Source organism: Cryptomeria japonica, chromosome 5 (assembly GCF_030272615.1).
Source record: "Cryptomeria japonica chromosome 5, Sugi_1.0, whole genome shotgun sequence".
NCBI lineage: Eukaryota > Viridiplantae > Streptophyta > Pinopsida > Cupressales > Cupressaceae > Cryptomeria > Cryptomeria japonica.
Genome location: NC_081409.1, coordinates 587209972 through 587236649, shown reverse-complemented (window position 1 = coordinate 587236649; position 26678 = coordinate 587209972). Strand labels below are relative to the sequence as shown.

Sequence of the window (26678 nt, the reverse complement as noted above, 5' to 3'; positions counted from 1 at the left end):
CCAGAGGCACCGTATATACCGAACGCTGCTAGTTTTAGTTTTCCAACTCCATTTGTTTAGTTTTCTAAACTAACATCATACTTGAATATAATTATGAAATGGATGTACATAATTTTAAACCTTAAATACTATTTGAACAAAGAATATCATTATTCTACAGTTAATTAGATTAATACATGTATTGGCATGGTAAAGATAATTGTGAACTTACAAGTAATCGCATGAAAATTAAGGAATACGAAATAATCATAATGCAATGCAAAAGTAACGTCATTTATATTCAAAATGCAGAAATGTTTTTCTCTATCGCAAGACTTAATTAGTTATAAGGTTACAAATTTCTCATGAGTGACCAAATTGAATAATAATGAGACTTTACTTATCTCAAAAGTTATGGGTCAAATAATCCATTCATTTCTCTAAGGATTTGAAATAATACATTGAATTCAACTCTTGTTAATTTTAAGGAAATTAAATTTAGCTAAACAAATGTACACAAAAAAAAAAGAAATTAATTTAATTTTAATTTAAAACGATACACAAAAAAAAAAAATACTTAAATGTTAAATCGAATGTTAAACTTCCATCGAAATTTCCCATGGCAATCTCGTTTTAATTATTGTATATAGAACCGGGGGTGGGGACCACGGGTCCCGCCACTCCCTACGGTCCTGCATGTGCAGGCCCGTAGGGGTTGACGGGGCCACGTGGTCCCCTCCACTCCCCTGCGGCCACTTGCAGTGACCGCAGGGTAGTGGGGGTACCACTAACCCTGCCGGCTTACGGTAACGCCCTTCTGCGCTCGAATGGTTATTTTCGGGGTCTGTGCGTACGTGCGGTTATTTTGGGGTCTGTGCGTACGCAGTGATTGATAATGTATCATTTAAATTGCAAATTGACAATGGGGTTATATAATCTATATATATATATATATATTTGTATATATATATATATATATATAAATATATATATGGTTTCAAATTCTTTACAGGATAATTTTTATTCAAGAAGGTAAGAACAGGTAAAATAACTGAGTAATTCTTGGTTTGTCTCCTTACAGAAACCAGACCTTTAATGTATGTATATATATATTTTTTTTTTTATAAATCAGAATCACAGAAAGAGAGAGAGAAGGATTTATCCAGCCATTACAGGAAGGGAGTTGTTCTCAGACTTCTCAGGAAATTGGTTTGTTTCCAGGGTTATTCTCAGAGTCCAGGAGGATTTATTCAACTGGTAATTTCAGTGAGCTCTTTATTCAATCCACAAAGAGTTTTCAAAAAGAAAATAATAATAAGAATACTCCTTAAATGAGATTTGGATAACAATAACCAGAGAGATGAAAGATGGTTCTTCTTAGCCAGAATCAAAAAGAATAAGAGGAACAATTTAAATCTGGATCTAGATTTAATATTACATTATATTTTTTTTAAAAAAACAGTGAATCTAATTCTTTGTCAAGCAAATTTAATCTACTTCCTTATCAAGAATCTGAAACTATTAATCAACAATTGTTCTATTCTACTCCAAAATTTAAAACTAAATTTTATCAAAGTTTGAAACAATGAATCAACAAATTTATTTTTCTTTCTATCAAACATTTTAATCTACTCCAAATCTGAACTAAATTTTATCAAAATCTGAATAATGAATCAACAATTTATTTTCCAAAATCAAGAATCCAAACAATGAATAAACAATTTAAAACATTTTAATCTAATTCTTATCAAAGTCTGAAACTAATTTCACGAATGAATTTCATTTGCATAAAATAATCTGATCTAATCTACAACAAGAACAAGATGCACAAACTAAGCTTGAAGGAACCTGGATGCTTGCAAAAAAATGATGTAGAGTCTTCCTTGATCCTCCAAATTGAAGTGAAATACTCCCAGCAAAACCTTGGCTGCAAATGAAAAATGGACTACAAAGGAGAAATTGCAGAATTTTCTTATGGAATAGCTAGCTTTTCTTTTGAAACTTGTACCTATTTTATAAAGCAAATTTCAAATTCCCACTACCTAATTTTAAATTGAAAAAAATGAGATTCTCTCCCAATTTGGCCTCCATGCAAATTAATTGGGCTTAGTGGGAGGAGTTACATGCAAGGAGGTGGAGAAGCCTCTAGAAGCTTCTTATTCCTCCTACAACATGTGCCTTAATGTGAGGGAAATTAAATAACTAAATTAAAAAAGCATTTTCCATGTGTGTGTGGTTTATTAATTTATTCCCTTACAATATTCAATAATTCATCCAAAGAGTATAAATAAAGTTTTGTATTTAAATCAAAAAAAAGAAATGATAAAGGAGGGTTGTGACATCCTCCCCCCCTTAATCTGTGCATCGTCCCGATGCACTTATTAAATGCATTCAAAGAGTTATAGTTCATGTTCAAAATAAAAAGGGAAATAGCTGCTGCATCTCCTTAGTATCCTCCCACGTGGCATTCTTTTCGTCGTACTGGTCCCATTGCACCTTGCACTGATCAACCTCTCTGTTGCGCAACTGGCACTGGCGCCTCTCCAAGATTCTGAATGGCTCTATCATTATTCCCCCCATTTCTTGGACCTGCAAGGCATCCCAATTCAAAATGTGTTTCTCGTCAGGTACATACTTCTTAAGAAGAGATACATGGAAGACATCATGGATTCGGCTCAATTGGGGAGGCAAGGCCAACCGATAAGCAACTGGATTAATTCTTCCCAGTATTTCAAAGGGTCCAACATAACGAGGTGCAAGCTTAGTCTTTTTCCCAAATCTTATAGAACTCTTGTGTGGCCTAACCCTTAGGAAGACTTTCTCTCCTACTCCAAACTCCCTTGGTGTTCTGTTTTTATCTGCATAACTTTTCTGCCTATCCGAGGCTTCCTTCAACCTTTGCCTAATTTCCTTAGTTTTCCTTTCCATTTCTTTCAACATATCTGGCCCAATAATCACTCTATCCTCAAAACTATCCCAACTCAAGGGTGTTCGACATGGTCTACCATACAAAGCTTCAAAAGGTGCCATTCCCAAAGATGTTTGATATGTATTATTGTAGGCAAACTCTACCAAAGGTAGGTACTCTTCCCATTTTCTCTGTTGGTCCATGCAGTACATACGAAGCAGGTCTTCCATAATCTGATTTGTCCTTTCTGTCTGACCGTCCGTTTCCGGGTGGTATGCGGTGCTAAAATTTAGTTGAGTCCCTAGAGCTGATTGAAGAGTGGTCCAAAACCTGGAAGTGAATCTTGCATCTCTGTCTGATATGATTTTCTCTGGTACTCCATGCAACCTAACTATCTCCTTAATGAAACGTCTAGCCAAGGTGGGTGCATCATCTGTCAGATTTCCTGGTATAAAGTGTGCCACCTTAGTGAGCTTGTCAATTACTACCATTATTGCATCATGCCTAGAAGGTGACATGGGTAGCCCTTGTACAAAATCCATACTAATAACTTGCCACTTATGCTGGGGTACATCGTGCAATTGTAACAATCCAGCTGGGTGCCTATGTTCTGCCTTTACTCTTTGACATTCCAAACATTTAGCTACATACTTGACGATATCGCTCTTCAACCCTTGCCAAAAGTATAACTTCTTTAGATCTGCATAAAGTTTGTTAACTCCTGGGTGGCCTGAATAAGGGGCATTGTGAGCCTCCGATAAAACTACTTCCCTTAAATTCCCTGAATTAGGAACATAGATTCTGTTATTGTATCTGAGTAGTCCATCTTCATCAAATGTATACCCTTCGACCTTAGGGTCGGTCGGGTTGTGTCTTATAGTTAATTTGACTTGCTCATACCATGGGTCATGTCCTTGCTCATCCATTACTTGCCCTTTGAAGGAGGTTTTGAAGGTTGCTATAGTCATCAAGTGCCTTCTCCTACTTAAGGCATCTGCCACCCTATTTTCTTTCCCTTTAATATATTCAATCTCAAAGTCATATTCACTTAGAAACTCTAACCACCTTCTTTGTCTGGCATTTAAGTGAGGTTGGGTAAAGATGTATTTTAGTCCTTGGTTGTCCGACTTAAGCTCAAAGGGCTTCCCTAGTAAGAAGTGTCTCCACTTTTGCAGGGCATGCACAATTGCTGCCAACTCTAAGTCGTGGGGTGCATAATTGACTTCATGAGTTTTTAGCTTCCTAGATTCATAAGCCACTACCCCTTCATCTTGGACAAGTACTCCTCCTAACCCTTCAATAGAAGCATCTGTTACAACTGTGAAGTGTCCATTTGGGTCTGGTACCTTTAGAATGGGTGCTGAAGTTAGTTTTCCCTTCAAGATTTGAAATGCCTTATCACTTTGCTCGGTCCATACAAACCTTTTGCCCTTCCTTTGCAACGAGGTGATGGGATTTGCTATCTTAGAGAATCCTTCCACAAACCTCCTATAGTAACCTGCTAGCCCCATAAAGCTTCTTACCTCTGAAACATTCTTAGGGATTGGCCATTCTACTATTGCCTTTATTTTATCTGGGTCGACTGCTATTCCATCCTTTGATATTATATGCCCAAGGTAGTGAATCTTTTCCTCAAAGAAGGCACATTTGGACAATTTCCCATATAACTTATGTTCTCTTAACCTTTGCAAAACAATTTGTAGATGCGCTAAATGTTCCTCTTCATTTCTAGAATAAATCAATATGTCATCCAAAAATACCAAAACAAACTTATCCAAGTAGTCATGGAATACACTATTCATTAGGTTCATGAATGCAGCTGGGGCATTAGTTACTCCAAAAGGAACTACTGTGAATTCATAATGTCCATATCTCGTCCTGAAAGCTGTCTTCGGAATGTCTTCTTCCTTAATTCTGAGCTGATGATACCCTGACCGAAGATCTATCTTGGAGAAAACTGCCGCTCCTTTCATTTGGTCAAAAAGGTCCTCTATGCGAGGTAAGGGATACCTATTCTTTATGGTAACTTTGTTCAACATCCTATAGTCGATGCATAGCCTTAAGGTTCCATCCTTCTTCTTAACAAATAAAACTGGCGCTCCCCATGGTGATACACTTGGCCTTATTAATCCCTTAGCTAAGAGTTCCTCTAATTGCATTTTGAGCTCTTGTAATTCGGTTGTGTTCATCCGGTAAGGTGCCTTTGATACTGGTTCAGCTCCTGGGAGTACTTCGATAGAAAAGTCAAACTTTCTCTTAGGGGGTAAACCGGGTAGTTCTTCTGGAAAAACATCCCTAAACTCCTTTAAGAAAGGGGTATTTTCAAATGTTGGGGTATTTTCCTCCTTTCCTTCATCAATTTCAACCATAAAGATTTGTCCTCCTCTTCTCCTTTCCTTTTTTAATTGCATTGCTGAGATAGTTTCTATATTAATGGGTTTAAACTTTCCTTGGATTTTGACCCTTTTCCCCCCATCATCCAAACATTCCACAATTTTGCTATAACAATCTACATTAGCTTGGTGGTCTGCTAACCAACTCATTCCCATAATTACATCATATAGTCCTAAGGGTGCCACATAGAGATCTACCCTTGTTTCGAACTCAGGGAATTGTACCTTTGCCCTTGGTAAACACTTAGTTACTTCTCTAGTTGCCTTATCCCCATATTGAACCGTCCATGATGACTCCATTCGATTAACTTTTAATGCATATTTGTTCACTAATTCAGGTGAGATGAAACATTCAGATGATCCAGTGTCAATTAGAATTGATATTGGTTGTTCAAATAGTGTACCTGTAGTTTCCACGGGAACATTCTGGTATCTCCTTCTTTGGTTCCTAACTGCTGCATGAATCCTCTGTTGGGGCCCTTGTTGGGGTTGATTGGCTCTAATTTGCCCTTGCATCCTGGGGCAGTCTCTAGCAAAATGATTTTCCCCGCACATAAAACATCCGCCTGGAGGACCTCTCCTACCTTGATTTCTAGGGGGATCATTCCTTGTTTCATTTCCCCTGGGTGGATAAGTTATCCTGTTCTGCTGGTCATTCCTGTTATAGTTGCCTCTGTTATCATTACCCCTGTTATTATTGCCCCTGTTATTGTTGCCCCTGTTATTATCATTTCCATTCCTCTGATATTGATTAGGTGGTGGTCTCCTTTCGGAAGAGTTATTCCTTTGACCCTTGTTGAAGTTAGTGTTTCCATTGAATTCTTGCTTCCTTTTGAATGAGTGATTCCCATTATAGTTCCGTCCTGCTAGTGTCTGAATCTTCCTCTCTTGCCTTAGGGACTTTTCAAGTACTTCATTCATATTTCTGGGTCCATGCATATCAACCTCTGCCCCTATGTTGGTATTCAGCCCCAAAATGAACTTCCTTGCTTGGCCTTCTTCATCCCTTTGGTACATAGGCACGTACTTAAGCAACTTGGCGAATTTATCCCAATATTGTTGAACGGATAGGGACCCTTGACGTAGGTTATGGAATTCTGTCACTTTCTCATCAAAGAATAATTGAGGGAGCCACCTATCTCGAAAATGGTGAACAAATTGATCCCATGTGATTGTATCCCTGTTATACCCATTTTGTTCCTTGGTGTTGGTCCACCAACTAGCCGCCTCCCCTGTGAGTTGATAGGAGCCCCATAAAGCCTTAGTTGTTTCGCTAAAATCTCTTAACTCAAAATATTTTTCCATTTCATTTAGCCAATTCTCAGCCCCTTCACCAATTTGCCTCCCATCGAACTTAGGAGGGGTGATTTTCTTTAAATCCTTGGAGAGTTCTAATATGTTATTTTCCTTTCCTTTACCCATCACATTTCCTTGATTGCTACCAGGGTTTCCATTCTCGGTACCGCTTCTATTCTCATAGTCATTCTGCCTTTCCCTAAGATCCTGTAGTGATTGTTCCAGGAAGTTGATTTTATCTCTCTGTTCGGTTAGAAGGTCGATTATAGCTTGAACCCCATCTCCGTTATTCCCTAGGTTGTGTCGATCCTCTTCATGATCTTCCTCATGGTTTTCCACATGGTTTTCCTCATGGTTTTCCTCATGGTTTTCCTCATGGTTTTCCCCCCTTTGACTCCTGGTACGTCTCCCATTACCCCTTCCCCTTCCTCTTCCTCTTCCTCTTCCTCTTCCTCTTCCTCTTGCCATTCTAGGTTTTACCTGAAAGTTAAATTGTGTAGTTAGTTTTTTTTTTTTTTTTGTAGAATAAAATTTAATTTCCTATTATTGTAAAACATTCCCTTAGTTGAATAAATTGAAGTGAGCACAAGGCCTAGATTTGAACCTTTGCTCTGATACCACATGTAGTAACCCACCATGATTCATCCAACAAAAATTGAGTATAAATTTTTTTTTTCTTTATTATGTTTTATTCAATTGCATACTCTGGGCATCCATCCAATAGGATTGGGCATTCATCCATTCGGGAGGAGCTTCTAACCATACGGGTTAGGCAATTGTCCATACGGGACGTAAATTCCATCTATCCAATACGGGATAGGCATCTACCCATACGGGGTAGGCATCCATCCAAACGGGATAGGAGATGCTCTGGCCAGAGACTTAGACTCATCGGGACCATTCGGGTCCTGAGCCACTCACTAAGTACTACATTCCTCTAACAAGAATGCACCGAGGTCGCCGTCCTTAGGAGTAATAAGAAAATAATACAAGCTTGAATTCCGCCTCGGAATTTGGCTTAAAGCCTCGGGAAGTCAAGCGAATCCATACGGGATTCCTTCCGAGTATGCATTGGATTAAATTTGATTAACTTATCTTTCAATTAGGATTCTTACTCAACCAAGCCTAGACCCCACCCACGAACGCCTGAGTACGAGGGACAACTCCATCCCAAGACTGCCTACATACCCGCTTCGGCACGGGATCAAGGCGTAAAGTATGTAGTTCTATTTTCTAATCTATGGTTTGATGTAAACTGATTTTTGTGGGTACGCAACCCTTTCTAGGGTCAGTGTCCCAGACAGTTTCTCTGCGGTTGCTACCCACGAAGGTAGCATTTAAGCGAAGGCTCAAGATGGCCCATTGCTTGTGGCCTAACAAAATAACTAGTACCTAATTCTTATCATGAGCGTCACCCAATTGCAAATCACCAATATCCCTTCGAGGTGAATAATTAAATAAAAAAAAATAAAAAAAATAAGTAAATTTCACGAGAGCTCTTAACTTGACCATCCCTAAGAGGGGTTTACTATGGTTTATCTCAACGGATGTGGAATTCAATTAAAAGTTATCTTATTAAATTATCGATCCAAGAGGGATTACCCGCCCCTTGGATTTTTAACTTCCAAATGTCCCTTATTACTCCCCGACGATTTATAGGGACGATGCCACAGACGTCGTTAATGCAGCTTTATTAGGCGTTAAGTGCAGTAGTTCAACACGACGGCATTACCCGTAAGCGTGACCCAGAGGCACCGTATATACCGAACGCTGCTAGTTTTAGTTTTCCAACTCCATTTGTTTAGTTTTCTAAACTAACATCATACTTGAATATAATTATGAAATGGATGTACATAATTTTAAACCTTAAATACTATTTGAACAAAGAATATCATTATTCTACAGTTAATTAGATTAATACATGTATTGGCATGGTAAAGATAATTGTGAACTTACAAGTAATCGCATGAAAATTAAGGAATACGAAATAATCATAATGCAATGCAAAAGTAACGTCATTTATATTCAAAATGCAGAAATGTTTTTCTCTATCGCAAGACTTAATTAGTTATAAGGTTACAAATTTCTCATGAGTGACCAAATTGAATAATAATGAGACTTTACTTATCTCAAAAGTTATGGGTCAAATAATCCATTCATTTCTCTAGGGATTTGAAATAATACATTGAATTCAACTCTTGTTAATTTTAAGGAAATTAAATTTAGCTAAACAAATGTACACAAAAAAAAAAGAAATTAATTTAATTTTAATTTAAAACGATACACAAAAAAAAAAAAATACTTAAATGTTAAATCGAATGTTAAACTTCCATCGAAATTTCCCATGGCAATCTCGTTTTAATTATTGTATATAGAACCGGGGGTGGGGACCACGGGTCCCGCCACTCCCTACGGTCCTGCATGTGCAGGCCCGTAGGGGTTGACGGGGCCACGTGGTCCCCTCCACTCCCCTGCGGCCACTTGCAGTGACCGCAGGGTAGTGGGGGTACCACTAACCCTGCCGGCTTACGGTAACGCCCTTCTGCGCTCGAATGGTTATTTTCGGGGTCTGTGCGTACGTGCGGTTATTTTGGGGTCTGTGCGTACGCAGTGATTGATAATGTATCATTTAAATTGCAAATTGACAATGGGGTTATATAATCTATATATATATATATATATTTGTATATATATATATATATATATAAATATATATATGGTTTCAAATTCTTTACAGGATAATTTTTATTCAAGAAGGTAAGAACAGGTAAAATAACTGAGTAATTCTTGGTTTGTCTCCTTACAGAAACCAGACCTTTAATGTATGTATATATATATTTTTTTTTTTATAAATCAGAATCACAGAAAGAGAGAGAGAAGGATTTATCCAGCCATTACAGGAAGGGAGTTGTTCTCAGACTTCTCAGGAAATTGGTTTGTTTCCAGGGTTATTCTCAGAGTCCAGGAGGATTTATTCAACTGGTAATTTCAGTGAGCTCTTTATTCAATCCACAAAGAGTTTTCAAAAAGAAAATAATAATAAGAATACTCCTTAAATGAGATTTGGATAACAATAACCAGAGAGATGAAAGATGGTTCTTCTTAGCCAGAATCAAAAAGAATAAGAGGAACAATTTAAATCTGGATCTAGATTTAATATTACATTATATTTTTTTTAAAAAAGCAGTGAATCTAATTCTTTGTCAAGCAAATTTAATCTACTTCCTTATCAAGAATCTGAAACTATTAATCAACAATTGTTCTATTCTACTCCAAAATTTAAAACTAAATTTTATCAAAGTTTGAAACAATGAATCAACAAATTTATTTTTCTTTCTATCAAACATTTTAATCTACTCCAAATCTGAACTAAATTTTATCAAAATCTGAATAATGAATCAACAATTTATTTTCCAAAATCAAGAATCCAAACAATGAATAAACAATTTAAAACATTTTAATCTAATTCTTATCAAAGTCTGAAACTAATTTCACGAATGAATTTCATTTGCATAAAATAATCTGATCTAATCTACAACAAGAACAAGATGCACAAACTAAGCTTGAAGGAACCTGGATGCTTGCAAAAAAATGATGTAGAGTCTTCCTTGATCCTCCAAATTGAAGTGAAATACTCCCAGCAAAACCTTGGCTGCAAATGAAAAATGGACTACAAAGGAGAAATTGCAGAATTTTCTTATGGAATAGCTAGCTTTTCTTTTGAAACTTGTACCTATTTTATAAAGCAAATTTCAAATTCCCACTACCTAATTTTAAATTGAAAAAAATGAGATTCTCTCCCAATTTGGCCTCCATGCAAATTAATTGGGCTTAGTGGGAGGAGTTACATGCAAGGAGGTGGAGAAGCCTCTAGAAGCTTCTTATTCCTCCTACAACATGTGCCTTAATGTGAGGGAAATTAAATAACTAAATTAAAAAAGCATTTTCCATGTGTGTGTGGTTTATTAATTTATTCCCTTACAATATTCAATAATTCATCCAAAGAGTATAAATAAAGTTTTGTATTTAAATCAAAAAAAAGAAATGATAAAGGAGGGTTGTGACAGGAATTTTAAATTCCTTTATTGAAATGGAACATTTAATCAATTAAGAGGTTTCTCAAGCAAAGAATCTAAAATCAGAAGTCCTACAAAACTACAATAATATGGGGCAATATCTATAAAAGTTCTCTCCTAGTGAGGTATGAAACAGAGAAATGGTCTGTTAGAACTTAGAAGAAATGGGAGAAGCAAGAGCTTCCATTCAACATTGATTAGAAGAAGTGTACCAAACTATAAATAGTAAGATTGATGAGACGCCTTCTAGAGGTTGATCTTATAGGAGTTGGTTGAGTTATCTTCTGTAATGTCCCCTTTTGTTATTCTTTATGAATTAGGAAACAATTAACTAAATCAATCAATTGCAAGAGACTTCTTTCCTCAAAACCTCAAATATCACAAAGGATGTTACTCTATGATACCACGTATAACGTTTATGTTATGCAAAGGATGTAATGTATAAGATAAGATCACTGCTATCTTTGATTTAATCAATTAAATCTATACAAGAGGACTTGTTCTATATATATCAATGCTTAATGCAACAATGGTGAGATTATCATGTTGTCCTCATTTTTGAAATTTCAAAAATAGGACAACCCCTATGAATTTTTCCCTTAAAATTCATAGTTTTCGTCTGCAAGATGCATTTTACGATGCAAAGTCTCTTCATTTGTTCTTCTAGTCATGTGTATACGTTCTTGTCATTTTTGTTTTAGTTTTGGATTCATTTTGTCGTCTTTGTTCTTCATTGCTATGCAATTTCGGGTCATGGCTTGAATGTTGCAAGTAAAGGGAGACTTTTAAGTGTATTACAAGTAAGAACACTTGCTTGTAGTCGGGCCTTTGTGTTCTTTGTAAAGTCATGAAACTTGCAATCGGAGGTTTTATACCCAATTGCAAGTAAGTTCTCTTTTGTAAAATTAAGTTGAGTTTATAATACTTGTAATCGGGCCTTTGAGACCCGACTACAAGTATTTCTTTTTGCAAGTGATAAAGTGTCATATGTCTTGCTTGCATTGAGTTCTCAAGGACCTGATTTGTTTGCCTCTTTTGCTTCTGTGTTTTTGAAGGGAGCCGTTTTAGTTCGTGGTGGTTTTATAATAGGAGTGTTCTTCCTATTTTATTTCTAAGAGCTTTTGAGTGGAGAGTTTGGGGTCATTTTCTTTGGGAGCTGGGTAAGGCTATAGTCAGATTTCTTCTTCTCTCTTTGGGATTTTTTGCTTTAAGGTAAGGGCATCTTTGCTCTCTATTTCTTTTGTTGTTTTCTTTATGTCTTTTCGATTTTTCTTGCATTTGTATGGTTTTCTTGTAGGGTCGTTGCGTTTGGGAGTTCACTTTCATGTCTTTCTCTCTCCCTGGTTCGCGTTTTTGTTATCCTTGAATGCGATTGCAATGCCAATGTTTATTTGAGTTTGGAATCGCCCTTCTAGTACATGGTTTTCAAGCCTTATTGTGAATGTCTTGGTTTCCATTTGGAGTGATTGAAACTTGCAATTGGGGGTTTAGAACCTGATTGCAAGCGTTCCCTTCACTTATAAGCCCCTTTTCTTCCTTTCTCACCATTGCAAGTATGTCTACTTGCAATCGGGACTCGATTCCAAGCTGGTCTCTCTATCTTTGCAAGCTCATGTTTATTTATTTAATTGAGTATTTACTTGCAATTGGTTCTCTAGGACCCGATTGCAAGCTTCTATCACTTGCAAAACTTGTTAACTTGTAATCGGGTCCTAGAGACCCGATTCCAAGTGAAAAGTTTTATGTTTTTCCCATTATGCCTTGCGTGCTTGTAATTGAGTATCCAGGACCCGATTGCAATAATGCATTTAATTGCAAGTGTGCATCTTCAAAATTGAATTGCATACCATTCATATGGAGACCCGATTGCAAGTTTTCACTATCATTCATTTGCAAACCATGCATATGTGCAATTGGGTCTTCAAGACTTGATTACAAGTGTGAGCTATGAAATTTTCATATCATCTCATTAGTCATTTTACATTTTTAAGCCTGCATACGCTAAGCTTGCTTTCATTCACTTGCTGTCTATCCTTTAAGATCCGAAATTCCACCCCTGTCATTGTCAAAGTCTTATCCATTATGCGTTGTCCAAGCTTTTCCATTCTTCATGATAAATATCAGGAAAGTGTAAAGACTAGGCTTTGTTTTCCAAGTTCTTGAAGCAAGAGTCATGTCATCCACAATAGCTTTTGAACATGTCTTAACTCTTTTGAGTTTCCATCACAATGTTGTAGATTCTTGATCAATGACAGAAGAGCCAACATCCCCTTCCAACAAAAAGATGAAATGCAAATATGACAAGTATCAGAACGAGATTGGTCCTTCTCAAGTGAGCTCCCCGGTGGATGAGATTAAGGATATTGAGATCAGACATGTTGACATGCCTAAGTTTCTTGAAAGGGCAGAGGGATCACTAAGTCATGGTATGCAGTTACTTCTGAATAGTCACATCCATCTGGTTTCCACTTTCACAGTGGCTGCCTTGGAGCCAAAATTTATCCTTGCCTGTGTTGCTCATTTTGATAGTGGATTTAGAATGATCAAAGATGATGATGGCAATATCATTATCAGATTGGATGCACAAACTATTGATAAGATCTTCAAGGTTCCTGTTGCCCCGGTGTATGCAGATATCTCTATGAAGAGTGCTCTGGATCATTACAACCTGTGTGAGCAACTGTCACAGGTTCCAACCACCCTCACCTTCTATATGAATTCCTACTTAGTATACATAGCAGTGTCACTTAGACAATTTCCTGGTCTTTTTACCAAAGGTGATAGATTGCTGGTACCAGTATGGAGGCATTATGAGCAACTCACTTTGAGACCCAATAGGATTCACTAAAAGAGGGTGCAGGATGCCTTCTTTGGTCATTTCATGTGCTTATTTGATAGAAGACTCAAGAACAATAGTGGTAGAGGTAGCCTGGAAGAAGGTGAATGAGTATGGATGCTTATTCCTATAGTCCTTAACTTCATGAGAGTTGGATGTTTTGAAGATTAGCCGTACATGCTACCCAAATATCCTACTGACAAGATCATCTTGATGGAGTTAGCTAGGCAGCTAATGACAGTTCATGCAATCCAGTTAGCCAATCAGAAGTTAGGTATCAACATATTCTCTCACAATCCATTGCAGATTGGCTGATGGAGTTAGCTAGGCAGCTGATGATAGTTCATGCAATCCAGTTAGCCAATCAGAAGTTAGGTATCAACATATTCTCTCACAATCCATTGCAGATTGGCCGGTATTCCTTGATAACCTCAGCAAGAGCCAAAGCAATGGAGACAAAACTTCAAGAAATTAAGTTGAAGAAGTTTAAGGTGAGGAAAGATTATGATTATCAAGGGATGAAGGACAAAATCAAGAGAGCCTTCACTCATGTTGATCACCTTGAGGATATATGGGTTGATCTTCGCACAAAAGATGTCAGAAAAATGGACTACAACAGGTTCACCTTGGAGCAAATTGTGGATCTAGATCTAACCAAGATTCTAGAAGGAATGATAGATGACGGGAAAACTCTTGACTTGGAATATACGGAACTAAGGGTTGCTGAGGCTCCTCTTCTGTCTCCCCAATGGTTGCAGAAGGAGTGTACCTCTATCTTTCATAGGTTTTAGTCCATCCTTGCTAACACCAATGCTTGGCTGAAGAACAATAATGTCAAAACCATTAAGATCAAGGGTGGAGAAGAAAGTGATTCAGCAAGAACAGTTGGGCGTAGGTCTAAAGTCAAAGTTAAATCCAAAGAAGGTTCTTCTTCCATAGGCACAAGGATCAAGCTAAGGGTGAGTAGAGACTTAGTTATCCCTCCACAAGAGGTGTTACTAAAAGGAAAAGAAAAACTATTAGGGTTTGATTTTGTTTTGAAAACTAGATATTCTTCAAAAAAATAGTGATAAAATCTAAAAAACTTGTCAAAAGTAGTGTTAAATCTTGTTCAAATAAGTTAAAAAAGATTTTAGACTACTTAGGAATGATTTCTAACTCATCTAAATTCAACAAAAAATAAACAAAATGTTTAAAAAAAGCATAGGAAAAAAATAAAAAAACTAACCTGGGAATCTGATTTTTCTTGAAAATCCCCTTCAAATCCACTTGGAATCACTCAAAAATCACTCCAAATCACCTTGCAAGTCACTCCAAGTCAACCTTCCCAAAAAAATTTATCGTCACGAATTTAGAATCCATCTAAATTTATGAAAAGCTAGAAAAACTAAAAGTCTAGCGCTTAGCCAAAAATACAAAAAAAAAAAACTTAAGCTAAAGCTTAAAGCTGCTTTAAAAGCCCAGCTGTAGGACAAAAACACTCAAATAAAAATTGATTTCTTGCACCCAGCTAGGAGCAGCAGCCAAACAATACATTTGGGAAGCTAACATAGTCCTAAAAATGGGTTACAAGATACATTTAACTTTTAAGCACTGCAAGCATAAAATAAAAAATGTAGCTGTTCCCTGAAAAGCAAGAGATTTATCATGAATTGTGCAATATTTTGCTATCTAGTATTTGGCCAGTAATTGATTGCACAGCTTGTTGCTGTTTATAGTTTTGGCATGTACAATTTATAGGCAAACTATAAATGGAACATACTCCTAAGCAAAGCATTGGAAATAATTTATGAGATTCTCTTTTTTCTTAGATCTTTGCTAGGATAATTTGAAACATTTGAAAGTGCAAATACAAAATGCAGCTGTGCCCCAAAGACCAATTTATCATCACAGGATGCTAAATATCTGCTATTTTATGTTAATGAAAATTTGCTTTATGCATTTTGTTTCTATTCAAATGAATTTTAATTGTTTAACTTTCGAAGAATTACATTGATATATAGGAGGTGCCTTTGTTGTGATATATAATATCTGCTTGGCCTGGAAATTTGATATTTGTTATTTGCTTTATTTTTCTTCCTTGTGTAGGGAATTTTTAGTGGATTTGTGGTTCTTCTGTTTAGCAAAGGCACAAATTCCCATATCTTGAGATTTGATGAAGATTTTTTTTTCTTGTATCTTCTTCCACCAATAATCTTCAATGCTGGGTGAGTTGGAAAGGCCTCATGAATACAATTCTTTTTTATGCACTAGTTTTTTTAAGATGGGAGGTAGAAAATTAAGCTAACAAGTGATAGTTTGCTATATTCAGATTGTGTTAATTTTGCTCCTATATTTCAGGTCTTCCTGATAGTGTTTCCATATTGTGAATTATTTTAATAGGTTTCAAGTTAAAAAGAAACAGTTTTTTCGTAACTTCATCGCTATCATGTTATTTGGAGTGGTGGGAGTGTTTATTTCATTTGCCATTATCTCAGCTGGTAAGCTTTCTTTGCTATTTATAATATAATTGCCATGCATACAATTCAAATTCCATTAATCTTATGAGATGTAGGTGGATAATTTATCTTAAATTCTTGAGGCGTGACTATTAAATCACAGATAAATTCAGCCATAGCTTGAAATCATGAAGTATTAAAAGTATATTAGAAACACCTGTAAGGGAATTGGTGCAGAAATATGTTTATTTTATGGTTGGTTCGCATCTCACCAGTCTTGTTAATGGTCAAAATTTTGCTACAAAAAATGTGTGCATATGTTGCATGTAGAGTTTAAATTTTTTATATTTCATATGGGTAAAATTATTTACTTATACTATCTAAAGGAGCTATTAAATAGTTCTTGATTTTCAGTTGCTCCTATTTTTTAATTCATCACTAAATTATGTTTAATGACACATAAAGTTATCCTCTATAACCTGATCTCCAATAAATTCTTTTGGTCCTAACCATGGTAGTTGTGCTAGGAAATTGCCATCTTGGTGATAGTCAAACACATAGTTACTAGACTCAGACTTGGCACAAATTTGGCAAGCTGATTTTTGGCCTAGACTCAAACTCAGTGCTCAAACTTGGCAAAGACTTAAGAAATTGAAGAAACCATGAAATATAGATACTTTTAAGAATTTCAAACTATTATCTTGCACTTTTCAATAAATAAAACTTATAGACAGAATAAACTGATCAAATAAATATACATTGATCAGACAAATATTAAAGCGGATTTTAACTTAAAGGAAACGACATTTATAAATATGTAAATATTGTCAAGTGATTAGGTGTACAAAGCTCATGAACTATCATCTCCATGACATCAAAAACAAAAATCACAATATGGAGTCATGAACTATGGTAGAAAAGAGCTTGTATCCCTCAGCCCAACATTATTAGCTTCATGTGGAGGCATGCACTTGTATCTTAGACAATTCTGCAAATGCTGCTACAGCCCTAGGAGCATTAGTTAGGCTAGGGTTTGACTTAGCAAATTAGAAGTATAAAGGATTTAATTACTGGGAATTTAATTGGGAAAAAGTCAAAAGAATAAAAGAATGTTGTTCTTCTATCCAACATGGCCCAAACAGATTTTCTTTTTTATTATGTTAAAACTAGAGTAGGGATTTGGAGGTAGTAACCCTAGTGGGGTCAAGGGGCAACACCCCCAATGAAGTCAAAGGACATGCTTTTTGTCATAATTTTATTTGCCATCAACCATCTTCCCAAAAGTCCTTTAAACCCTTCAAAAAGCACTTAATTTTCATGCTTTTACATTTAAGCATTTTTCATAAACCTAAGTCAACTCATTGAGACTTAGTGTCCAACAATTTTGGCAGATTGACTCGTCTGGCAGCTATGTCATGAATCCCTAGGCCTTGGTTTGGTTTGCTCAGCTAGGGAATTGCCGATTCTGGGCTAGTTTGAGCAAGTCCTAACGAATCTTGTAATGTTGGTTAAACATAATAAAAAAATAGAAATCTAAAGCAATTTGGTTGGAATCTTTCTTGTAAGAGATGAAAAGTTGTTTTTTCTTAGTACTTTATATGCATAGTCAGTTTTTATTATAAAGCGCTCAAGGTTGTATTCCAAAATCCAAACCGTAATCTAAACATAAATCATCACATAAAGAATCGAAAGAAGCAAAACAATAAATACACCATTGGCATACACAATTAAAAAAAGGGCTGAGATACAAATGAATCAGAAGAGCTCAACAAGAGGATTTATCATGAGTTCTATGTTAGATGCATAAAATATGTGCTCCATGATCGTTTTCTTTGAACAAGTCTAATTTAAGACTAATGCATGTAACCCCTTCAAAATGTAATGCCCCCAAACAAGACTCCGTCAAGTATTGTTAATATTGAGAAAGCTCCTTGTATTATCTTTATAATGAAGTTGATGCAATTGGAACCAAATGGTTTGATGACATGTATTAAGAACGATCAAGATTATTAAATGGGTGATGGACTAGAAAATTTAAAGCAGTTCTGTAAGGCAGCGATTGAGAATACTATTTAAAGAAGCGATTCCTCAAAGAGAATATGAGAGCTGACTTCATAAAGAATTGTTAAGACAGCTGATTATATAGTGTTTGGAGTTGGCCTGATTATATAATGTTTGGAGTTGGCATAGGAATATGTATAATTCCTGGCATGGATTTATTTCATTTTTCCTATATGTGGGTCACATTCTCTACTTTGACGTAGGTTTGTAAAAGAGTGGCAACATCCTTATTTTTATCTAGGCAACATTGAGATTTTCTCCCGAGCGCTGAATGATCTCGTTAACTTTGGCATTGATGTTGGGAGGTTCTGTAAGTGTTTTGAAGCACTTTCATGGAGGTTTGTTAGCACAGGGATAAGTATTCTTCAGCAATTAAGCATCTGGCCATTTGTCAACATAATTGAAAAGAAGTGGGTCGCCTTTCAGCCACTATATGCCTCAAAGCAGAGACACAAGAATAGAGTCTATCATTGTGTATTGACTATGAATGAAGGCAGCCAATATCACAGAAGTTAGTTTAACAAAACCTGCATCTGATGAAGTTAAATGATTCTAACTATGCCAGTATGAAATAAGCATTTGTTCTAAGCCTTGGCAGTGATTATAAAAAGGAATAAACATTTGTTAAAAACAATGTAGCAGTGATAGAGAAAAATAAACACAAATGAATATGTGCAGAGTTAAGATAATACCTTAACAAGTGATTACAAAACCAATAAACAGTGATCTCATAAATGGACTACGTGAGCATAAACCTGTGAAGCGCATGACAGTCCTATCAAACAGAGGTCGTTCCCACTTTATTGTTGTCCCAAGGAAGAATACGGATTGTGGAAACAAGGTTCAAGGACAAGGTTCAAGGTCTTCTACACATCGCTGTCCAAAGAGGAGAGTGAGATCCATCGTAATAAGCAAACTAATTGACAAACACAACATAATGAAGGGGCAGTAACTAGTTTAACTAATGACAAATTAGTTAGAGGAAGAGGCACAAAGGCAAACAATGACTGCAAAAGTTGTGAAAAGAGGACACGACCCTCCCATCAAATCCCCTTGGTAGATATTTAAGGGAAATTGTAAGACTAGGGGAGGATATAAAAAATAAAAAAAGAGGAAGAAGAAAGGGATTGCCTACAATAGAACACATGTAAAATAACACAGCGGATATCATACAGTCAGGAAAGGTGACCGACTAAGACAATATGCTAATAAACATTGATATGTGGATAACATATTCATGATAAAATGGAATCTATCATTATTAAGTGTGTGAAGAAACATCAATAAGACACTAAATTTGTGGGGTCCACCTCCTTATGTTAGACCCCCCACGCCCCACTAAAAGACGAGGAACTGACAAGTCAACAGAAAGCAGTGCTAGAGTATTTACAAATCAAATAAAGTCATTGAAATTCGTAATGTGGAAAAGGCAATTCTATTTGAGATATATTAAGACAAGAAGTCAAAGTTAAAGGCAGCAATGGACTTTTATATAGAAGGAGCTGCAGCTATGTTCCATGACAATAATAACCAGCAGTGGAAGTTAAGTAATAAAAAAAAAACAGTAATTAGAAGTGATCATAATAACAAAGTATGGACTAACAATTCATGATAAAATAAATACAAAGGCAGCAGATATCCCAACTGGGTGCGATTTGAGTTTAGATTAATAAAGTAAAATATATATATATATATATATATATATATATAACAAAAGGGTGTCTAAAACAATCCAATGTCTCTCTTAGGAAGGGACATATCTTTCTAGTTCAAAATGAAGATATATATTTTGATTGTAAATAGATAAGTGGTGGGGTGGTGTGTATGAATACAAGGAAGATATATTAAGTACATACATCAATTTAAGAAGAGAGAAAAATATGAAGATATAAAAAGAGAAGTAGGGGAAATTAAAAAAAGACACTCGAAGACTTTTATTACTTATTTATTTTCAGATTTGGATCTCTCTAGTAGAGCAGAAGTGTAAAATATAGAAGCACATATCTCAAGTCTATGAATCAGAGAAAACTATCAAGAGAAGTTTTACCTTCTGAATTATTCTTAGAATTTTAAGTTAAATATCATAATGAAACGTCTTCAGATTTGATAAAATTATATTTATAAATGATTTACAATTCTCACCTTAAGTTGGTATTTGTTGTCGGCATAAATTGCCTATTGTTATGTTTGATAATATTTGTTATCTGACAACGTAGTAATTAATTGTATTGAGTGGGTTGTCAGTCTTGGGTAGTTATGTGTTGGTTGGTTGACGGTTGTGTACCTCTCGGCAACCCTCGGGTTCTTTAAATATGCCGTGTACTACCAAGGAAGGGGGATAGTATTGTCAGATCTATTGTAATCCTTGGCCGACCATCTTTGGTATCTTCTTTGTAATAATTGAATGTGCGAATAAAGATATATTTTACTGCCATGTTTGGTATGCATTGTCATGTACATTGTTATTTCCTATATTTAATTTACCAGTTGTAGCGGGAAACATTTTGGCGTCGTTGCCTTAAAAGAAATCGGATCAGCCCTAAGTGATTCATGTCCATAGATCCCATCAAAGGTGAGAAGAGGCCATAGGGTGGTCAAGACCAAGCGATTAGGTGATTTGCCAACCCTTGGCCGGAGGGAGCACAGAGACGAGCCGAAGCCTGGAAGTACTCGGAGTGTTGGGATGCTGGAGGTGGACGTGTAGAGGACGCGTGCGTGTCTGAGAGTGCAAGGAAAGCACTGGAACGTTAGCGGTCGAAACAGTTCACTCAGGTCCGACACACCTGGAAGTACTCGAAGTGTTGGGGATGCTGACGGTGGATGTGTAGAGGATGCCTGTGTGGCCGAGAGTGCAGGGAAAGCACCGAAACGTAGCGGTCAAAACAGTCCACCTAGGTCCGGCACACAAGGCGAGTACACACGTACCTTCGAAGTGAAAATAATGTTGAACACCCAGGAGAAGTAGAAACTGCCAAAGTTCATGGGAGACGGGTCGGAGGACCCAGTACGGCATTGCAAAACATGCATAACCATTTGGGAGGCAAATGGCCAAGATGACAAGGACTATTGGCTGAAGTCATTTCCCGCCACCCTTCGAGGGATCGCCATTGATTGGTACACAGACCTCGACACCCAACACAAGACGAGATGGAGGGATCTGAAGAGGGCATTCCAGGAGGAATTCAAACTCTTGAGGGATGATAATGAGATCGTGGCCGAAATCTATAATAATAAGCAAGGTAAAAATGAGAATGTACGTGCTTACAACTGTAGGCTCAAAGAACTGTTGAACAAGATGGAGAACCAGCTAGCCGATGGATTGAAGAAGAGCTGGTTCACAGAGGGATTGATACCCTCACTATGCAAGAAGATGAAAGTAGTGCCTCCGTCCTCATACGTTGATGCGTACAATCGAGTGATGGACATCGAGAGTGAAAATAAAACCTCCTCTCGAGAGAAGAGGAAGACCAATGATGATGAGAGCACCGAAGGTAGCAGTGATGAAGAATCCAAAATCGTACGAGCTCTTCGACGGGATATGTTGAGAATGATGAAAGAATTGAAGACTGAGAAAGGAACCAGCAAAGAAGGTAATGAACTATGGTGTATTGAGTGCAAAAGGGAGGGGCACACGAAAGGTAATTGTCCGAGAAATATGTTTTGTGAAATTTGCCAAGTGCTGGGGCATTCAATCAAGGAGTGCCCGTACAATTTGAAGATGAGAAGTACACAAGTACTCTTCACATAGGGAGAGTCCAGCCCATCGAAATCACAGAATGTATCGCCAAGTGGTTATGGAAATCAACGAGGGCGAAACCAAATACAGTACGACTCCAGAGGACGTCCTATCATACAATGTCGACAATGTAGTGAATGGGGACACTTTGTGAGAGACTGCCATAACAAGAAAGATAACATACAATTATTGTGCAAATGGTGTGGACCAAGTGACCATGAAGACACTAACTGCCTGAATCAGAAGGGTATTAATATGCTGGACGTGGAGGAACAAGAGGACGTAGTTTTGGCAATCACAAGAGCACAAACAAAGAAGGCAATGTATTCAAACTCTGGTACGGATAAGGAACAAGCCGAAGTAGAACAAGCATTGGCGAAGGAACAAGTAACTTCCTAGAGAATACAAGTATGTCATTGTGGGAGTCAGAGAAGAACATAGTCCGGCAGGTGCTACAAACAACCGTACCCATCAAGGTGGCAAACCTTCAAACTATGCCGCAACTGAGAATGGCAATCGCCAACACAGTCAGTGATGACACAGTCATCTAGAAACAATGTAAGCCACACGAGGAGGAACTGACGGGAAAACCATCAGCCAAAGGGAATGAGTCCAGTGATCCAATGTTGTTGACCGTGAGCATCGAGAGGGAGCCGGTGGTCATTGAGATGGAAATAATGGGGAAGAAGTTGACGAACACCATTGTCGATGGAGGCTCGGGAGTAAATGTACTGCTAGAAGACACATGGAAATGTTTGGGGAAGCCGAAGCTTTGGCTGCCAACCTTCCACTTGGTAGGTGTTGACCAACATGACATCCAACCGTTGGGAACATTGATGGCACAAAAAGTAATGATTGGGACACAACAATTTTTCTTGGACTTTGTAGTCATCCGGTTACAGAAGAAGGCGTACGATGCACTCCTCGGGAGGGGATGGTTGGTTCTTGCCAAGGCGAATCATAACTAGAAGCGAAACACACTCTCGATCGAGAGTGACGGGAGGAAGCACGTCATTGACTTGAGGAAACAGGCGGTGAGTGAAGAACTGGCACCCTCAGACTCTAAGTCTGAGGGTGGAGAGTTAGGTATGGACAGAGGGAGGAAAGGCATGAAACCCAAAGATGAAGCAGTGCTTGAATTGGAAGATTGCTTTGAGGATGAGATGAGTTCTCTTAATGGATTATTTCACTGGCAAATGGAGGATTATGAAGTCTTCCACCCTGACTGTAACATGCTACATATTGGTGGAATTGAGGAAGTGCAAAGTCCAACAGGCTCGAAGGAATTGTATGGGGTTAGGCCGTATGAGAAGGAGAAAGTTGCAAGAATAATGAAGCACGTCATCTGTATGCTATAGGGGGGTTGTATGAGAGAAGGTTGTACAAGTTGAAAGCACATCATCCGTACAACAAATCCGTACAGAATTTGGAAGCACACCATTTACCTCAAAAGGATCTGTACGCCCTGCGGAATACTACCCAAGAAGAGTTCCATACCACAAATCCGTACAGAGATGAAATTCAGAAAAGCCACAGACAAACCGTACATTGGCAGGGTTCGGGGTTGGACGAAGGAAATAAGGCTCAAACCATACGAAGGAGTCCGTACGGAAGGAGACACAAAGGCAAGTAAAGACCAAGACGACATCACATCAAATTGCCAAGAGGGGATCATTGTACGGACATCAAACTGCCAGGAGGGAATCACCATATGGACATCAAACCGCCATGAGGGAATCACCACCATACGAACATCAAACTACCAGGAGGGGATCACCGTACGGACATCAAATTGCCAAGAGGGAATCACCGTACGGACATCAAACTGCCATGAGGGAACCACCGTATGGACATCAAACCGCCACGAGGGAATCACCACCGTACGGCCACCTTGTCCTTGCCACGTACATCAACTCATAACCGTACGTCCAACTGTATGACATAATTGTGGAATAATCGTACGAACTTCACGATGGTCATTGCTTTGTATTGTACGGCTTCCAGCTCATTCTGTACGGCATGGCAAGTTCATTCATCTCGTACGACATCATAGGTGCATTCCTTCCGTACGACACCTAGTGCATCGTTCCTTATTGCCAACGCACATTTTGAAGTTCCAAGGAGTTATTGCCGTATGCCAATTCCGTCATGTACGGATAGATCATATTGCCACACTGTACGAAGGATACTTCATCTCGTACGGACAAAGCCTATTGTCAACACCGTACGGCTAGAGCATTTCTTTTGCATCGTACGACATTGGTTGCATCCTGTATGGGGACACCAATCAGCCGTACGTCATCAACCTTAGCCTGTGTGTGGAGTTCTCATCGTGTCATATATGGTACAATCCTCTCAATGCCATTGTTCTATATAGCAAAGTCGTTTCTTCATGACATGTAGCAAACATTGGTTAAAGCTCTTTTTTGGCTTCATCAACATTGTTTTTGGCGTCTTAAAAAATAACGGAAATCATGTGCGCTATGGTTTTGAAGGTTGCAATTTAGTGTTGGCAGCGGGGGCACTGCCCCCAAACCCCCATTTGATTTGGCAGGTACACTACAAGTTCGGGTTGTCCAGTCGAAGTCGTTTGTCGTTAGTCTTCCGAATATTACTTGATGTTTGCTTGTCGTCTGGAAGACGACTTTTTCTTTTGCGGGGGATGATGTTGTCGGCATAAATTGCTTGTTGTTATGTTTGATAATATTTGTTATCCCACAACGTATTAATTAATTGTATTGAGTGGGTTGTCAGTCTCGGGTAGTTATGTGTTGGTTGGTTGATGGTTGTGTACCTCTCGGCAACTGTCAGGTCCTTTAAATATGCCATGTACTGCCAAGGAAGGGGGATAGTATTGTCGGATCTATTGTAATCCTTGGCTGACCATCTTTGGTCTCTTCTCTGTAATAATTGAATGTGCGAATAAAGATATATTTTACTGCTGTGTCTGGTATGCATTGTCATGTACATTATTATTTCCTGTATTTAATTTACCAGTTGTAGCGGGAAACAGTATTGTTGTCTCAGGACTAAATTATGGTAAACCCCAAAGGGGGGACATTACACAAAATCCTACTATCAGTCTTTGGGTATGGCAAATTGTAGTAGAAATTCTTGGAATGTCTTACTGCAAAGTTATTTATAACTACTGACTAATTTGAAAAGGATCCAGTTTGTCCTTCACGGCAAAGAGAAGATTGTGTTGCAGGTCTAAAGATAGGTCTTGCATGGCATCAAAAGGTAAATTTAGTTGCATATTTGGATTCCTCTGAAAAAATTGTGCAAATTTCAGAAAAATGGCATAACATTTCAAGTTCACATGCAAAAGTTATTGCTTTTGGTCCTTTGGAAAGAGCACTGTCAGAAGACTTTTTTTTTTTGAGTTTTCTTGGGTATTTTCAAATTTGTTGGGGTATTTCTGAATTTTCCAGGGTGTTTGCAAATTCACTGGAGTATTTTCAAATTTCCAATCTGTTGAAAGAGGCAATTTTATCTTGTATGTTTTTTTGGCAACCCGAGAATGTGGAATCATTACTTGTGGGTTTTTATTAAAGGTGATAAAAAATAACCTGCTGATAAATGGGAGAGAGGAATAGCTTGATAAGATGGATATGGATCTTACACATTTACAAATTCATTTAAGAGTACCGTAATATCAAAAGTATTGAATTGCCAAAGGTTGCACATGCCATATGTAAAAGGCCAGACTGCATTTTTTTTGGATTTTTGCAAATGTCTGTCAAAAATTAAAATGCCAATTCCAGAAAACTCTAATTTGTGGTGTAATTTATAAATGTTTGACAAAATGTATACACACACACACACACACTAACATAAAATGCACATATAATTCATGACATCATTATTGAAGATGGAACAAATGGACTGATTTATCCCTCTTTGAAAACATTCTTCCACTGTTGCTACTACAGTCAGTTTAAATACTACTGCCAGATAGTTCATTATCCTGTTGGTCAAGAGACAATGGGCTCCCTCTAGGTTTGAGTATGATGGGCTCCCACGAATGACTTGAGCTTAGATTCTCATCTTTATTCAAATTGTCTGGGTGTTTTGCAATCTCTACAACTTCCCTACATTACCATTTGAGAAAATGGTCCTCCTTTGGAATGACTTCTTGCTTTCAATGCAAATGTGATGCGTATACTGCTTATATGCATTTATGTTTGTGTATAAATAAAAGATTAAATCTACTTGCATATTTAAAATATAATCTGCTGCTAATGCAAATAAATGTAGTGTGTATATGCATATGAATTAACACACATGCACACACACAAAAGAATACACATTTCTGAGAATCAGTATCAATGTTTTTCTTATTATCTCCATACCAAAAAATTTCTCAAGCAGACATGTTTTGGTTCTGCCTGAGATGAAATATGGTACCGAAAAATGGATCTAGGGTGAATAAGGTACAAATATCAGAAGTTAGTTCTTAGAGTGAATCAGTGCAATTTTTCTCTATCTTTATGTGTTGATAGGAAGGAAGTTCCTTTTTGTACATGTATATTGATGGACTAACCTCTGATTAGAAAGTAATGAAATAAACAACTTATTCTAATCTGTGAGTCATCGCCACCTTATTATACTGGATGGAATCATGTGGCCACAAATTATATGCTGGCTTGGCAGGTTGCTGGTTGTTATTTCCAAAGTTGGGCATTTCAGGACTTACAATACGCGATTACCTTGGTTAGTAGGCATGCATAGCATATCAATGTAGCGTGTCATTTTACATTCTTTATTTTCCTTTATAACAATATTTTTTTCTTTTTAGCATTTTGACAATTTCCTTATCATCTATGATGGTTTAACAGCACTGGGAACAATCTTCTCGTCTACCGATACAGTTTGTACTTTACAGGTTTGCATAAGTATCTTGCAGTTTCAGCCTAGCTTCTGTTTTTAAAACAATGCAGTCTACAAAGCAATGT

The 26678-nt window shown here is 37.4% G+C and overlaps 1 protein-coding gene and 1 long non-coding RNA gene across 2 annotated transcripts in view; one reads left to right on the top strand and one right to left on the bottom strand.

Annotated features, from left to right (window-relative positions):
- Positions 1 to 26678, bottom strand: part of LOC131029529 (uncharacterized) — a 168758-nt gene that overhangs the window by 65622 nt on the left and 76458 nt on the right. The window contains exon 3 of the long non-coding RNA XR_009372639.1: positions 14717 to 14811. This is a non-coding gene — a long non-coding RNA (uncharacterized LOC131029529). The remainder of the gene's footprint in view (positions 1 to 14716; positions 14812 to 26678) is intronic.
- The window catches only part of LOC131029528 (sodium/hydrogen exchanger 4), a 121582-nt gene that overhangs the window by 20346 nt on the left and 74558 nt on the right, over positions 1 to 26678 (top strand). Inside the window, exons 2-5 of the mRNA XM_057960033.2 lie at positions 15577 to 15695; positions 15871 to 15968; positions 26377 to 26436; positions 26562 to 26608. Of these exons, the coding sequence (XP_057816016.2) occupies positions 15577 to 15695; positions 15871 to 15968; positions 26377 to 26436; positions 26562 to 26608 (324 nt within the window). The remainder of the gene's footprint in view (positions 1 to 15576; positions 15696 to 15870; positions 15969 to 26376; positions 26437 to 26561; positions 26609 to 26678) is intronic.